The following is a 16,501-nucleotide window of genomic DNA, read 5'->3' on the forward strand; positions in this document are numbered from 1 at the left end:
GGGGAAACCAAGAGGTCGCCGCAGCCGCCACATTCCCGCCCGCCACCCTACGCATGCGCAGCCAGGACCAATCAGCGCTGAGGACGGGGCGCGGCTTTTCCCAGCGTGCCCTTCTGCTTCCGGGGTCGCGCCCCCGTTGCTATGCGACGAGGCGGGCCGAGGCCTTCACGGGAGCGGGCCCGAGCCCAGGCCAGGTCCCTGCGGTCCCCGAGGCGTGAACTCGGGGAGTTATCGCTCTCCTCACCTCCGCCGTGCCTCTACCGGTACACAAACGTTGTTTATTTACGTTCTAACAGTCCCCGGCGTTTCTCGGTTCCGCTCTCTGCCTCAGCGGCCCTTTGAAGTTGTTTGCAGCGTTACGCGGGGTTAAAAAGCTGATAAAATAATTCAGGAGGCCTGTAAACTGCGTGCTGGCTAAAGGCTTCTGAGCTGATCCCCCAGAGCTGCGCCGGGTTAAGAGAAGAGCACAACCTAGAACATCGTGGTTTTATTTTATCACTAATGGCTCTTTTTGAAAGCTGCCTATTAAACAATGACATCATCTGCCCCAGACTTTGAGCTCTGGATGCTTCTCTGAATTAATTGCTGTTTAGTAATCATAAGGGAAGTGGGTGTTTCTGCTGTGATGTGTATATCTATTCTCATTAGATATAGATGAACACGGAAAGTGTTGCAGTAGCACTGGCATCGCTTAGCCAATATGCAAGGTGGATTTCCTCGCCTCTATTTACTCTTGCTAATCAGTGCCTAGAAACTCAAGCTAATAACATGCTCCTAGCCTCACAGTTTTTTTATAAACACACAGAGAAACCTCAGGGGCCCAAACGAAACATATTAATGCCGAGTAGAGTGTGGAACCAGAACTTGTCCTTGCTGTTGTGTCACAGCAGCTGGGTGCAAAGAGGTTAGAAAGGACATTCCGAGGACTTGTCAGCGTGAGGTTAGTGGTTGGACTCGATGATCTTAGAGGTGTTTTCCAGTCGAGGCCATTCTGTGTTTGTGCTCACGTGTCTCGGTGTGGAATCGTAACATGGGTTACAACTGCTGTGCAAGTGTGATCTAGATGAGGGGATGGTGAGGTGGGCTGAGTGGCTCAGAGGGTTGTGAACAGTAGCACAGAGTCTGGTTGGAAGCCCATGGCTAGTGGTATACCTCAGGGTCAGTACTGGGTCCAGTCTTGTTCAACATACTCATCAATGACCTGGCTGAAGGGACTGAGTGCACCCTCAGCCAGTTTGCTGACGATACAAAACTGGGAGGAATGGCTGTTAAACCAGAAGGCTGTGCTGCCATTCAGTGAGATCTGGACAGGCTGGAGAGCTGGGTGGAGAAGGCAAGTGTAGAGTCCTGTACCTGGGGAGGGACAACCCCAGGCACCAGTACAGGTTGGGGGCTGGCCTGCTGGAAAGCAACTCTGCAGAGAAGGACCTGGAAGTCTTGGTGAACAGCAAGTTAACCGTGAGCCAGCAGTGTGCCCTCATGGCCAACAAAGCCAATGGTCTCTTGGGTTGCATTAAGAAGAGTGTTGCCAGCAGGTCGAGGGAAGTTCTCCTCTCTCTCTGCTGTGCCCTAGTGAGACCACATCTGGAGTGCTGTGTCCAGTTCTGGGCTCCCCAGTTCAAGAAAGCCCAGGAACTACTGGAGAGAGTCCAGGGGAGGACTACAAAGATGATGAGGGGACTGGAGCATCTCTCTGATGAGGAATTGCTGAGAGAGCTGGGTCTGTTAGTCAAGTGTCTTTGTATTTCTGTGCTTGTAGAGTTTGATGGGAGCATGGAACCCTTCTCACCACCAGAACCAGGGTTTCCTGCAGAAAAGAGCTCATCTGTGTCACAGAAGAAAACCCGTGTCCTGGTGGGTGTGACTGGAAGTGTGGCTGCCCTGAAGCTGCCTCTCCTCATCGCCGAATTGCTCAAAATCCCGGTGGTGAGTAAATCTATTGGTAGGAGTCTTGTAAAGTTGGTGTTATCCTGTTTCTCATTTTGAGGAGAGATTTGATGGCTTCAAGTGAAATGAAAAGTTCTTTCTGGCCTTGAGTTCTTTAGTTTGAAAATTTATTAGGGTATTATTTATTATAATTATTTATTATCATCCTGTTTTTAAAAATCCATTAATACTTTTTCCTTTCATTTCATACTTCTTCATACTTAAGAGTTAACTTTATATCAGGTTTGAAGAGCAGTAACTGTTCCTGGATATTTCCATAGACAGAGGTTTAGATTCTGGAATATGAAAGTACTATTATTCAGCTCAGCTTGCTTCATTCTGTTAAAATGTATTAAATAGGAAATATTTTTCTGAAATACATTCTTGTCAATCATCAGATCTGTCTCCAGACACAGATGGATGCTTTCTGGAACTTGAAGTCTCTAATTGGGAACTTGCAGTTTTCCATAGATGAGCTGTGGAGTTTGCAGTCGGACACTGCTGTCTGACCACCAAAGGGAAACCAGGTCTTGTAGAAACAGAAATAGAAAATACAAGCCAATATAGATGTCTGTGCATTTTTTTTTCACTAGTTTATTATCTGGAGTAACAGAGGTGTCCGGCAGAGGCCACTAGTGACTAGAATCAGGGAGGGAAATGTGCTGCTCTTTTACTTTAGAAGAAAGTTAGAGGAAACCATAGAAACCTTTAGCTTTTAAGAAATGAAGCATCTGTTTTGGAGCAGTGAAATGAAAGTGGCAGGAACAAGAGGGTGCACTTACATATCCAGGTATATTGGTTAGATTACTGAATGGATATCGCTTTGGATGGGTTGGGAAGCTTTACCTCAGACCTGCAGACACATTAAAATAGAGTAAAAAGAGGTGCGATCTCTGAGGAACTCTAAACTCTGGTTGGTGTTGATATCAGAGCTGGAAAGGGTACAGAAGATGTGGTGAGCTGTTGGGCTGACGTTGTGGGTTGCAAAGAGGGAGGGCCTCAGTTAATTTATTGTGTGACCTGAAATGATTAGTAAGGCCAAAAGCCATAGCCTGCAGTACGAGGAACAAATGGAAATGATACCAAGGAAGGAGGGTGACCAGAGCAGAGCCAGGGATATGCATCTTCTAACTCTCTGTCTCTGGAACTGGCTTCCCTGTTGTCTCTTTTCCTTTGCTCTTGGTGCTTGGAACATCCTTCTTTGCAGTGACAGGGCAAAAGCAAATGATCTGCTGCAGGTCAAACACGTTCCTTCTCTCTGAGCATTTGGTTCATAATTAAACTGCAGAGGGTTGGACCTAAGTTCTCTGTGAAGGCCCAGAGGTTCTGTGACATCTGTTGCAGGCTTTGTGGCCACTGGTTTTAGGCTTTTGTTGTATAAAAAGTGAAAGTGAAGTATCCAGTCCAGGACCTTCTGGTACTTAATTTGTTAATTCAAGTGATGTGTTTACTCCTTTTTATGTGAGTTCAAGGCCTGATCTGAAGGCTACTGAGTCAGTGTGACTTTTCCATTGAGTTTGTTAAGTCCTGCACAGGTCTGTTTCATCAATTTCTTTACCGATGGAACAGAACTTTAAAAAGCCATCGATGGAAGCAGAGCAGGAGCAGAAGGCGTCTTTGATACCAGAGGAAATGCGGTCAGAGGCTTGAAATCACAGTGGCTTGTTTAAATTGCTGTTTTAGCTAAAACGATGCTGGGTGAACAACTTGGCAGTGTGATTTTGCACTCGTTAAACATCTCTTTGAGGGTGATGATGGGTATGACTACATCTTGCTGCCTTTTGTTTCACCTCTTTGAAGATCTAGGAAATTTCTATGGCTCCACCTTATACCTTTCAGGTTGTTACCCTTGCACCTGGTGTTGCGGGGAGACAGCGTGTGGTGTCACATCAGGACACTGTGGGTAACTCTGGTGATTGTCTCTAGACTCACACACCTTGTCTCAGACTGATTCCTAGGAAGTTTGAATGGCCTGGCAGGAATACGATGACAAAAATCACACTGGCAGGATATCAGTTGGTCATAAGGAAAGGCAATGACAGACTTTTCTATGGGTGAAACATGTTCCTCTTGAAGCTACAGGATGTCATCTGGACTTCTAGGTTTAAATCACATTGTCACGTCATTTCATTGTGCTCCTGCTGGATAATCTCTATGTCAGCTCATAGGTGCCATTTAACAGAGGAGCTGCTCGTTCTCTTCTGCAGCAGTTCTTACCAAAGCTTGGTCTGTCTGGAATGATTTTGCTGTCAAAGTGGGAAAGTTGTGAAAAAATTGTATGCATGCCCTTACCCTGAGCAAGATGGCTGTGACGGTAGAATCCTCTAGCAGAGACCAACACTGCGTGAACACAGTTTTGCCAGTAAAATTTGTTCTGGAGAACTGACCAAAATGGTCCAAATGAAAGAATTCTAATGAGTCTAAACTGTCTCCAGGAAAGGAGTTTGAGTGTGGCTAGACTTTACTGTTGAAGCAGAGAGATAACCACAGGCAAACAGAGGGTGTGCCAGGTAAATAGAAAGAAAAAAAACTATGTAGGCCAAAGTGATCTTGAGAACACTGATCTCTTTCCAACGTAGCTGGAGGGACTTGAAGGACTTGCTCAGAACAAGGGATCCAGGAGCCCACCCCAGCAGAAAACCTTAATTAGGGAGAATATTTAACTAACAGAGCAACTTTCTCGGGGGAGTGGTGGAGTCACCACCACTCAGAGTCCTTGAACATATCCCTCTGGTATGCTCTAGCTTGTAGTAGGTTGGATGCAGTACTCAATATCCAGCTGTTCTCTGTGTTGAAGAAATAAGTACTTTTTTAAGACTGGAGATGGTTATGAAGCTATCTTAGGAAAAAAAAAAAAGAGTGTCTTTTGGGAATTTTTGTGGGGTATTTCTGGTCTAGATTAGAAAATTTTAAATAATGACACAATTGTAGCAAGCAGCAATATAAGGTAGGTGGAATTGGATCACCTACAAATCCTTGTGTCATTTGGCTAACTTAAAAAATAAGAAAACCAGTAACAAACATTACTGAAGATAACTTTTTGTGCAGCCCTGGCCTACTGGTACCATTTCGGAGAGCAGGCATGCCTCTTTAAACTGTACATTGCTCTTTAAAATCACCAAATAAATAGCATCTGGCAGGCTGCGAGGTTAACCCCTCCTTGAAGGCCATGACGTAGCAGAGAGCGGCGTTAGCACCTTTGCAGGTGTCGCTGCTTGGCCCCAAAGAGCTTCCTGTGAGGTGAGGTTAATATGGAAACAATACAGTTGATTGCTGTGAATATGATCTTCACACTTGAAAGCGCTAGAAGCACGGCTGTGATTCCAAACGAGGGTTGCTCGAGCAAGAGCAGACATTTAGAAGAGGCAAAGAGCCAGATGTGCGGTACTGAATACTGGTGTTACACACAGCTGTATTTTCCCGTTACTTTTTCTTCAGGAAATGGGAAAAATTGCCAAATGATATGGTAAGACTGGGATTTTCTGCTGCTCCCAGCTGTTATTCTAGTCAAGTAGGATGCAGATAATCACCACTGCTCCATTCCTGGTCGAATAGATAGTGTTGGGGAGATAGGTTAACATGTTTTGTCACTTCAGCCACTGCTGTTGAAGATAACTTCTTGGAGTTTGGAGGTTTTTGGCAGTCTGTTTTAGCAAGAGTGCTCAGACCGAGTGCTTCAACAGTTTTGTACCTCAGGCCATAGTTTTCTAGTGGGAAGGTTGTTGGTGAGACTGGTTTCTTCCCCAGCTCTCTGTTGTGCTAATAGAACCACGCAGTGGGTTGCACTGTGAACTGCTTGGAGGAGTAGACTGTGGTTGAAAGTGGCCAATAACTAGGAAAAGGCTTATTTTTCACTGTAATCAGTGGCCTGAGCTGCATCTTCCACAAGAACAGTCTTTTTGGAGCACTCCCTCCATGCATCGGCCCGATTGTTGGCTGTTTTTAAGGTACAACCTTGGGAGGAATTGCAGGTGGAAATAGGGTTGCATTTGCCATAGGAGTGATCAGCACATGCAGAGCCTCTCCAGCACTGGCTCCACTTTGCGGCTGATCCTGGTACCTCAGCTTCACTGCGTGTGGCAAGCAGCTGTTTGCAACATTTATCAGAGCTACAGCTTTGAACAGGTGTGACAGGTAGAAACCAGAGGAAAACCTCCCTTTTCCTCTTGTGAAGATTTCTGCAGGAGGAAATGAAAGGATCTCGTGTCGTAGGGCATCTTAGCACCTTCTAACTGTGCGTGTCCAATAAACATCCAAGGGATGTGACAGGATTTCCTCAGTGTACACTGCAGAACTGAAGGTTCCACTGGCTTTTGACAAGCCAGGCAGGTTTATCTAAAATTTCAGAGAGAACCTTTGTATATTTTCACCCAGTCTCTCTTTTCCTTTGCAGAAGCTGCTGGTTTACTGTTTAGGCTACACGGAAACTCTGTGCTATGAAGGTACCTCCATAGAGATTTTCCTCTTTCCAACATCTTGCCTTGATAGAAAGGATAGCTGGAAGATGCAATCCTGACTTGCTTCTAGTATTTTTTACCCCTGGCTGGAGCAAGTCTGATTAACAAGGTTTTAAAAAGTAGTATCTAGTAGTCTGTAGCTACTTTCCTGCCTTTGGCGCCAGGAGATCATCTAGAGAGAGAGAGAGAAGCAGGGGCAGAAAGAGACAGAGAGAGGTGCACAACGTGGTTCATTCAACCAAGAAACCAAGAAACCGTCTTCAAAGCCACTCTTCCTTGTGAAGCCTTGTGCAGCAGAGGTGGGCTTGCTTTGTGGTGGCCGTGCTGAGCCCCAGCTAGCCAGCTTGTCCCTCAGCAGGACTTTTGATCGCTCAGCTCTGTGCTTTCTCTTGGCAGAGAGCTTCCTCTTGGCTCCCAGTGTGGGAAGGATGATCCTGCAAGTGCCGTGTGGGCATGCCACCCCTCGGCAATCCTCTGTGCTGTGGTTAAGGCAGCATCCACTGAGGCAAGATGCTCTCCTACTCCCTTTGGCAGGTATATTTTGAGATTGAAGGACATCTTTCACAGAGCGTTGGTTTGCTTCTTCCAGTCTCCTTGAAGTTCTGGGCAGAACTGTATCTCATTCTGACCTGCTGTGTCCTCTCTGCTGTCCCCGCTGTGAACTGGCCATGTGAACATGTTTGGCAGGCGGTGACTAATCACCTCCCCTTTTCAGGGTGGCATGGAATGAGTCTTTGCCTGCAAGCACCTGCAGCAGCCTGGTCTTTCCACTGTGAATAGGTGCAGTTATGCACATATGCACTGTAGGGAGAAGTCCTCTGAGAATCCACACAGCTTTCAAAATCTTTGCTGCTTGAGCTCTCTACCTCTACCCAGCTTTCCAGGATGTCCTCAAGTCTAACCGTTGGTCTGACTTTCTTTTCTGCTTAGCTTGAAGTGAAGGTGGTCACTACTGAGAGAGCAAAACATTTCTACAATGCCCAGGAGATTCCTGTCACCCTCTACAGCGATGAAGATGAATGGCAGGTGAGTTGTTCTTTCTTTGGAGACTGGGAGGCTTCTGTCCTGTCCCCACTAGCCACGTATTTTATAATTCAAGTAGTTCTGTCGTATGCTCCTGCCTTCCACTTCCAGAAGGCCAGTGGGTCATGCTTCAGAAAAAAAGCAGGCCCCTTGGGAGATTCACTTAGTTGTTCAAGTGCTGAACGGCAAATAGAAGTGTTCCTCTAAGTTTCTTTGCAAGAGACCACATTAGCTTATTTATTTTTTTAATCCTGGGCCAAGACTCCCTTTGTTTCTTTATTCTAGTAATGTATGCTTTGGAACATGGCTTACGTGGTTCCAACCATGGTGCTGTAAATGAGGATGAAAAGAAAGGCTGTCCTGGCTGTACCGCTGGGTTTTGTACTGCGCTGGCAGACTTGCAGCAGGCGGTGAGGGTAGAAGTGGTCTCTCACCACCCTGGGCTCAGCCACTATCGACAGCTCTGAGAGAGCAATCAGGAAACGTCAAGAAAGCCACTGCAGAGTCGCGGTGAAGTTGTTGGGTGCTTGTTGCGAGTCATACTTGGCACGAAGGCAACAGCTTAATTCTCCTTAGCACTACATATTCTGAATCTACAGACATTGCTGACATTCACAAAGCTGCCCACACTGCTTTAAAACTCACCTGGTGTCTGACTGGGTCACCTTGGGCACCGCCTGGTCTGTATTACAGCTTCTTCCTCTGTGTTTTCAGAGCCTGCCTGCCCCTCAAGTGAAAAACAAAGCTCTTGTGTGAAGTACTAAGGCCTGAACAATAGGCCCTGAACCAAAGTAGACCTCTAGATGAACCTCACAACCAAATGTTACATGACATTATTGTCTGATCATTAGTGAAATATGTATGCTCATTAGTGAAATATGTGGTATAGAGGAAGTGTCATGCGAATGTATTTATCTTTTCTTATTTAAGGGTATGTTGTCAAGGCCATGAAACCAGGTGTCAGGCCTTGTTTGGAAGTATGTGGTCAAAGCTGAGTAGATAAAGAAACTCCCTTGGTTCTTCCTTGAGCCCTGGCCAGGCTTTGGGTGGAATCCAAAAGGAGAATGATACCAAAACAGGAGCTTCCTGGACGTGTCCCGGATCCTGGCCAGAGCTGCCCGAGTGAAGTGAAGCCAACCCACCAGATGTTACCATGCCTTTCTCTACTTAATTTGTTTGTTAGATTGTATAAAAGCAGGACCCTCTCACAGCGAAGATGGAGACCTTGCCTACGAGTGGACACACTGTGTAGGACTTCCCAGTTACCAGGAGAGATTCTGGCCAGGTCCTGGCAATGGCCAGGAAGCTTTCTGGCTGCTCAAGGAGATCAGTGGAGATCTGCTGGGTCACAGGGTGCTACAGCTCCAGGCAGTTATTTCTGAGGAGGCCTCAGTGTGGTGAAAGAAGCGGAGCGTGTCAGGCTTTGAGGTTTGTTGGCCCACTGGAAAGCAGGCATGGAGACCTTACAACATGCTGTTCTGAGAGAAGGGTGGGAAATAAGGCTCTCTCTCTCTTTGTGAGAGATTTTACTCTGAAAAGAAAAACGACAATTTTCAGTGCTTCTAGGAAAAATAGAAGTGAGTGGAGGAGCTGGGAAAGGTGTCAGGAAGCACCAGCTTTCCGGATGTTACTTTTTTGTTGTGGTTTCCAGTGACTCAGAGGAGGAACAGTTTGTGGCCCTGATGTACCTCTTGCTGGCCTGTGGTTGTGTGTGTTCTCTGGGGATTAAGCACCTGATGCTCTTTGCAGTTTCTCTTGACACTTTCCCAGTTAACTGCACTCTTAAGAATTCTTAAGACCAGGACTCTTGAGCAGCTCAGAACTTTAGTGAAAATAGAAATATTCATTGAGAGCCATGAGAAGAGGGAAATACCTGGTTGGCTAAACCTCATCCATCATGGAGAAAGCTGACAGGACTGTTCCCTGCTGTAGTCACAAGGGTTTACTTTGCTGCTGTGAATATGCCTAGGGGTGTACATCCTCATTGAAAAGACACTTGTGCAGTTAGGGTGTCTGTAACTCCTTAAAAGCCAGAGAACAGCTTCACTTTAAAGAAATGCAAAGTTTCTAAATCACATGGGTTCCTCAGGAAACGTGACCCCTGCTTTGGTCCTGTCTGCTTTTAGTTGGCTGATAGGATGGAGCTTTTTTCTCTGTTGAGATATGCTACATGTTGAGGGAGCTCTTACAAACAATTCTGAAGCTGAAGGCTGATGTGAATGGGAAGTGGATGGAGAAAGCTCTTTCCTGTGAGTTAAAATCTGTGGCTGTTGGATGTGGGCATTGCTGTCTTTGTGGGGAAAGGATACCTGTTTGTAGAGCACCAAGCAGATACATGTCATCCGTTAAATGTGCTTCCCAAACGTAGTGGCAACATGGCTTTCCCTGGAGGAGCAGTGAAGTCACAAATGTGAGCACCGTGGCTGCAGTCCCTGACTCTCCACGCTGTCAGGTCTTGCTTGATGTGAGAATAATTTGTTCCACTTAAATTTACATGGTATTTACTAATGTGGGATTGATAAAGTGCCCGTTGTTCACAGTGTTCATGGGAAGGGTTTGCTCAACTGCATCTTGTTTCATCCGCAGCTGTGGAAAGGTCGTTCAGACCCAGTCCTGCACATTGAGCTCAGACGGTGGGCTGACCTCATGTTGGTGGCACCTCTTGATGCAAACACGTTGGCAAAGCTCGCGAATGGCATCTGTGACAACCTGCTGGTGAGTAACCAGAGCTCTGCCTGAGAGTTCTCTCACCTCCCAGCCTTAGACTGTCTGACCTTTCTCTGATGGAAACTTTTGTGCTTCTGCAGCATCGAGAAGAGATGATATTGAGTGAGATTTGCATGTTTTGCTCCCACTTCTTATGCTTGTCTCTCTCTTCCTCCAACATGGTTCCTCTATTTCTTCTCAAGCAGCTGTTCTTTCCTTCCCTGACCTACATCCCTTCCCATTCCTCAGCTCTGTCAGTCTCTTCCATTATTTCCCAGTCCCTGCTTTGTGCCTTTCCTGCTTTTTCTGACGGGTGGTATTTCTCTCTTTCTACCTGCACCCTCTCTCCGTCACACATGTACACTCACACACGTGCATGTACACACTTGCACTCACTTTTTAGTTCCTCTCTGCATTTTTTAGATGCAATCTGGAAGGACACCTGTGAGATCAGATAAAATTGTTTACTTCCTGCTACCTCACCTCCTCCCTCACCTAACTGCCTAGCACAGAAATTCAAACATGCTCACACTTACTTACCTTCCAGTTTCAACTACAGGGGGATTTTGCTTGTTCAGGCTTGTTTTTCTGGTATTAAAGGTGCTCTGATTCAAGGGCTGATCAGAAAGTGTGTTAAAAGAGAGTGTGCTTCTCTGTTGGGTGATGGGGGCCTTCAGTGGGGCAACAGCCCTCGTTTGTGTGAGCAGATCACTGGAGATCTGAGAGAAGCCAGATAAAGCTGTGGGAGGGACAAGTGGTGCCTTGTCCTTCTGGCTCTCCTTGGTGCTATAGATGTGATGGTGGGAGTGGAGGGAGCAGCTCAGGAAGGATGTTAGGGACTCATGGCTTCACAAATTCCTACCAGTCTTTTCAGAGAGCCTTGTGGAGGTAAGAGGCAAATACAGCAATAGAAAGAAAGTGCTGGAGATGCTGTTTGGCAAGTTGGAACAGATTCTAGCAGACTTTCCTGTGCTGGGAAGGGTTCAAATCACAGGGCAACGGATGGGCAGGGTTCTCGTAAGCACTCTATGATCTGGGCAGAGACCCTGCTCCAGGGACTGTTGCTACCTGAGAAGCTCCCTTTGTGTGATTTAATTGCTGCTAGGTCTAGGAAAACTGATGGACATTGCATTAAGGGTGCCCAGCATTTATCTTTTTAAGGAGGTGAGGTGATACTGGGTTATCTGGAAGCTCTGTATCACTGAGGAGTCAGATATGATTCTCTTTAGCACGCAGGAGCTGCTAGATGGTTTGTAATCTGCCGGCATCTTCTGCCACAGCCCACGCGTGTCCATGTTATCCTCTGTTTATATCCTGGAAGCAGAAGTGCTTCCCTTGGGAGGAGTTACAGATCCAGTTGGCGCATCATTTAAAAAAGTCTCATGTGCCAACTTTTTATGTGTAGCTCTACAGCTGGCTTATCGGAAGTGCTGCCTGGGGATTTCTCTTTAGCTGATATGATCTGTGGCCACCCCTCAGCCTCTCGCAGTCTCCCTCATGGGCTGGCAGTCTGTACATATGGTATTCCAGCTTGGTTTGCTCCAGCGATTGGGCTGCTTGCTTGGCCCCAAGCCGGAGTAGGATGGGATCTATCCTCGTTGTAGCCTCCCTCATACTTCTTACCTGTCAGAGCTGAGCTTTGCTGGAATGTCAGACACATTAGGAGCAGCACTGTGGATCTGCCTGTGAGTTAGTCCAGCCGCACTGACATATTGTGGCTTTTGGCCCTCTAATGACACCCAGGCTGAGAAAGCATTTCTGTGCAGCAGGGTGATGAGAAGGAGTGAGGAAAAACAACCCAGCTCAGAGCTGAATCTCTTGGCTTCTCTTGCAGACTTGTGTCATCCGTGCTTGGGATCTGAGCAAACCTCTGCTCTTCTGCCCAGCTATGAACACGGCCATGTGGGAACATCCCATCACAGCTCAGCAGGTGGAGCAGCTGAAAGGCTTTGGCTACACAGAGATCCCCTGTGTGGTGAAGAAGCTAGTGTGTGGAGATGAAGGTCAGTCCTTTTACATGGCTTCTGACTGTTTTCCTGCACGAATGCTGCTCTTATCCTGAAGGGACATGCATTCTTTTGCCGTGTGGCCTTCAAGATGTTGGACTGCAGGGAGCAGGTGCTCCCTGCCAGGATTTATACAGACAAACTGAAGCTTTGCCCTGTGCTAGCTCGTATCTATTGTTCTTGTTCATCAATTTTTAAGCGAGAGACCTTATGAGACCATGTCTTAAGCTCTCTTAAAAGACTGAAGCCAGGCTTTCAAATGAGCCATTAGATAGGCCTGATATTTAGAAGAAATATGCATTCAAGAAGAGAATAGATCAAAGAGAAGGAAGGCTTTGCGGTGAGCGTTATCAGCCTGGGATTTGGGTGTCCTGATCTTGCCCTCTGCTATGACTGTGAACTGTTTACCTCATGCCTCAGTTCCTCATCTTTAACATAGGGATAATATCTTATCCCCAAGAGCAGACAGTGAGAAATAAGTGCTTTGCAGATGTGGCTGAGGGTGTAGCTGGATATGCCTTTAACATTTGTTGTTGTTTGTTGCCCGGGTTATTTTTCAGCTTCCCAGTTGAGTTTTGATTTGGGGTTTTGATGTCAGACTTGTCTGTGAAGTGAAGAAGGGCGGTAGGGCAAGTTGTCACGCACAGTTTCAAAAGACGTAACTTGCAGTGCTAAAAATGCTACTAGTATAGTCTCTTTGGTACTTTAGGTGCTTTTTTAAATGGAGGTATTTTGACTTTTAGGAGGTTTTGAGAAGGGTTTTTATACAAGCAATGTGGATGAATGGATCTGCTTTTTTATCTACATTTTCTTGGACAAATTTTCTGTAAAATGTCACCCAGTTCTAGCCATAATAGCAAATATGTTACTACCTACACAGCAGTGTACTCATACTTTTGTTTAACAGACCCAGCTCTAGCGGGGTTTTAACCACTCTGTCAGATAGTTCAACAAACAATCTACAGCAAAGACAGGATGTTATGAAGTTCTTCATGGTTAAGTTCTAGGGCTGGCTTAGTTTCTGAACTCTTAGGTAGGTGCAGTGCTTCTAGAGAGTGTTTTTTGGAGCTGAAGGGTAAGAAATATTTACAGTTAGGTAAGTGTAGTCAAGTAACTCGGGCATCAGTTGAAATATCCTGGACAATTACGCTTCCGCTGGGATTTTAGACCCGATTACATAAAATTTCTTACGTACTTGTGATCATGTTAAGGGAAAACGCCCAAAAGAGGTCATTCTGTGGAGGCATTTTGGCAGAAGTGGAAAGACCATCTGGCATAGCTTCTTTGTCCTTTATTTTTTAGTACATATATAGGATCTCTGTTCCTGTAGTAAGCAGCTGAGTGCCTCCTCCTGGGTAACGTGCTCATTCTCACTGGTTCCTGCACCTGAGGCAGAGCTGTGGTGTTGTCATCCCTGTTTCACAGATGGGGATCTGAGATACACAAGGGCCGCGTGAGTTGACTCACCAGCACAAATGGAGTTGAGTTGGATGGTGAAGGCAGTTTCCACCTTCTGCTGCTCTGCCCTGCCTCTTTCCTGGGGATTGCCACCCTTGTGACAGGAATGTGCGAACCACGTGAGAAGCAGCATGTGAATTGCTGTGGGTTGTAGCTCAGAATGACAAAGGGAACCAGCATTGATCGGGAGTTACCTCATTACAGCAGCAGTCCTTTGGGACCTGCTTCATATTCAGTTCTGCTCTCTTTACTGCGAGAAAAAACTCCTGAAGGAGCCTGTAGGAGAGGGATGGTACAGACAGCTGGGGCAGCAGTACCCAAATCTGACCCAATTCCACTTGTGTTTGTGAGTCAATTCACAAGATTTTCCCATTGGCAAACACGAGTATTTTCCTGGCAGTATGTAAGAAAATCATGGCAAAGCAGTTGTCGTTGTTTAACCCCAGCCAGCAATTAAGCACCGCACAGCCACTCACTCACTGCCCTGCAGCGGGATGGGGGGAGATAATTGCAAGGGTAAAAGTGAGGAAACTCATGAGTTGAGATAAAGACAGTTTAATAATTGAAATAAAATAATAATAATATTGTAATGAAAAGGAAAATAGCAAAGAGAAATAAAACCCAAGAAAGACAAGTGATGTAAGTGAAAACAATAGCTCACCAGCAACCAACTGATGCCAGCCAGTCTCTGAACAATGGTTCCCCTGCCAACCTTTCCCCTATTTTCATTGCTGAGCATGACATGGTGTGGAATATCCCTTTGGGCAGCTGTCCTGGCTGTGTCCCCTCCCAACTTCTTGTGCACCCCCAAGCCTACTCTCTGGTGGGGTGGGGTGAGAAGCAGAGGAGGCCTTGACTCTGTGTAAGCACTGCTCAGGAATAATGAAAACATCCCTGTGTTATCAACAGGGTTTCCAGCACAACTCCAAAACACAGCCCCATACCAGCTACTGTAAAGAAAATTAACTCCAGCCCAGCCAAAACCAGCACAGCAGTAATAGACTCCAGGTCTCTGAAGACCCAAGACAGTCTCCACCACTGAATTTTTCCTTTCTTCCCCTATTTTCTTCAGGCCTTTCACCCTAAGGCCCTTTCTTCCACACTAATTTCAGTTGTGTGGGTTTCATCCACAAAGGGGTTTGCCCAGCTGTCACCCAAGGAGCAGGTAGCAAAGCTCACACACCTGGTGCAAAAGAAAAGAGATTCAGTTTGCACCAGTTTTGTCTGTTGACATTGTGGTTTATCTTGCTGTAAAAGAGGTTTATCTTCCTCCACTCATGTGGCTGGTCTCACCTGAAATGGGCCGGATCCTGACTGCCACCGAGCTTCTGCATTACAAGCTTTACCTGATTAATTTTTCTTCCTTAGTAAATAGATGTTTTTAGACATAGAGTCCAGCTAAAAAGAGAGTTAAAATAACATTAAATTGAGTTGACAATTAAAATGTTTCCTTGGTTGGATAGCTAAATGTAAGCTTGGAAGGGACCTCGAAAGATCATCTAGTCTCTTGATGATATCCATGTGCCACGATATAAAGAGAGCTTTGGGAAGTGCTGCATCATGCACGGGCCTGCTGCAATTTGCCATTGCAAAACCATTTCCAAACTGCTGATATCTTCGTTGTCCTTGGCTGGATTTCTAGAGCCTGGCACACTGGAAGACTTCTTCTACCTGTAGGCATGAGCTGTGCTGTAAGACAGGCTGCTTAGCAAGATTTTGCTCTGCTAAACCTAAAAATCCAGCTGTGAATTGCCAAAGATGTTGAGGAAGTGGGTGGTGGAGGACAAAGGCAAGCCTTGGAAACGTTCTTGAAGGGTGTAGCTCTGCCAAACTGTGCAGAGGCAGTCAGGGAATTTCTCTTGTTTAGCAGGACCTGTCAGCTGCAGCTCCTCTCCTCAAGGTTAGGAGAACAGAAAGACTCAAATCTACCTGCAGCTTGTCCATAGGATGCCTCAGACCCCCTGGGATTTACAGGTCTGAAAAAGGCATGATGGCGAATGAGTCCTACTTGGTAGGGAAACCCAATTTTCTTGACCTTCCAAAAGTATCATTCTTCATTGCAAATCCTCAGTTCTATTCAGTTATACCTTCTGTCCCGGACAAGGCTTGGGTGACTCATCTGTACTGGAAAACTGAGGGTCTGGGCAGGTTCAGAGCTGTGATCTGCCCACAGAGAGCAACTCTACCTGCTCGTCAGGACAGCCTGTCCCCTTCCCCTTCATCTCTTGCCTGCCCTCAAGTCCTTACTGTCCTTTGCAGCCTCAGTTTTTTTTCAGTCTTCTAATGGAGACAAATGCTGGTGGGAGAAGTATCTTTCCTCAGCCCTGAGGGAATTAGAGGAGTGAATGGACTGAGTTCTGAGCGTTGAGTTCAGTACAGGAAGTTAGACAAGATGATTTAATAATCTCTAGTCTTAAAATTCTGACCCTAAGTTTAAAAGTATTTCAGAAGGAAGCCGCTGCACAGTCTAGATTAGATTTTTGTCTGGCAGCTAACTGGTCCAAAAGGAAAAGCTTTTACATTTTGTTCTGTCCAACACTTGTTCTTCTCCAAGAATTACTCCCAAGATTCAAGCTGGTGTGAATCCAGGACAGCTCGCTTTCATGTGGGTCTAACTGCAGAGTCATGGGAATGGTATGAATTTGGCAAATCTTTTTTATAGGCAAAGGCTATTTCAAAAAAGGTACTGAACACACACACTGGAGAAAGGAGGTGAAATAGGATATTTTGCTATGCCCACCCTTTTTGGGGCACTTTTGCACCCTTGCCTTCAGGGCAGTGTGAGCTAAGATAGTAATTCCCTGCTCGGTGAAGGGTTAGATGCAGACACCTCTGGAGATGATTCAGAACATGAGGTACTTATTAAGGTCATATGAGTTGCCTTCAGTTGCCTTAAGTTCAACAAGGCCAAGTGCTGGGTCCTGC

General features: G+C 46.1%; 1 protein-coding gene across 1 annotated transcript; it reads left to right on the plus strand.

Moving 5' to 3' along the window:
• The first annotated feature begins 1,773 nt into the window (after window positions 1-1,773).
• PPCDC (phosphopantothenoylcysteine decarboxylase) lies at window positions 1,774-16,238 on the plus strand. The gene is given in 6 exon segments (XM_010178240.2): window positions 1,774-1,926; window positions 7,314-7,409; window positions 9,993-10,121; window positions 11,947-12,115; window positions 16,068-16,179; window positions 16,181-16,238. Coding segments are annotated over 6 exon segments (717 nt in total).
• Window positions 16,239-16,501: the final 263 nt, after the last annotated feature.

Source organism: Antrostomus carolinensis, unplaced genomic scaffold (genome assembly GCF_000700745.2).
Source record: "Antrostomus carolinensis isolate BGI_N321 unplaced genomic scaffold, ASM70074v2 scaffold11211, whole genome shotgun sequence".
NCBI lineage: Eukaryota > Metazoa > Chordata > Aves > Caprimulgiformes > Caprimulgidae > Antrostomus > Antrostomus carolinensis.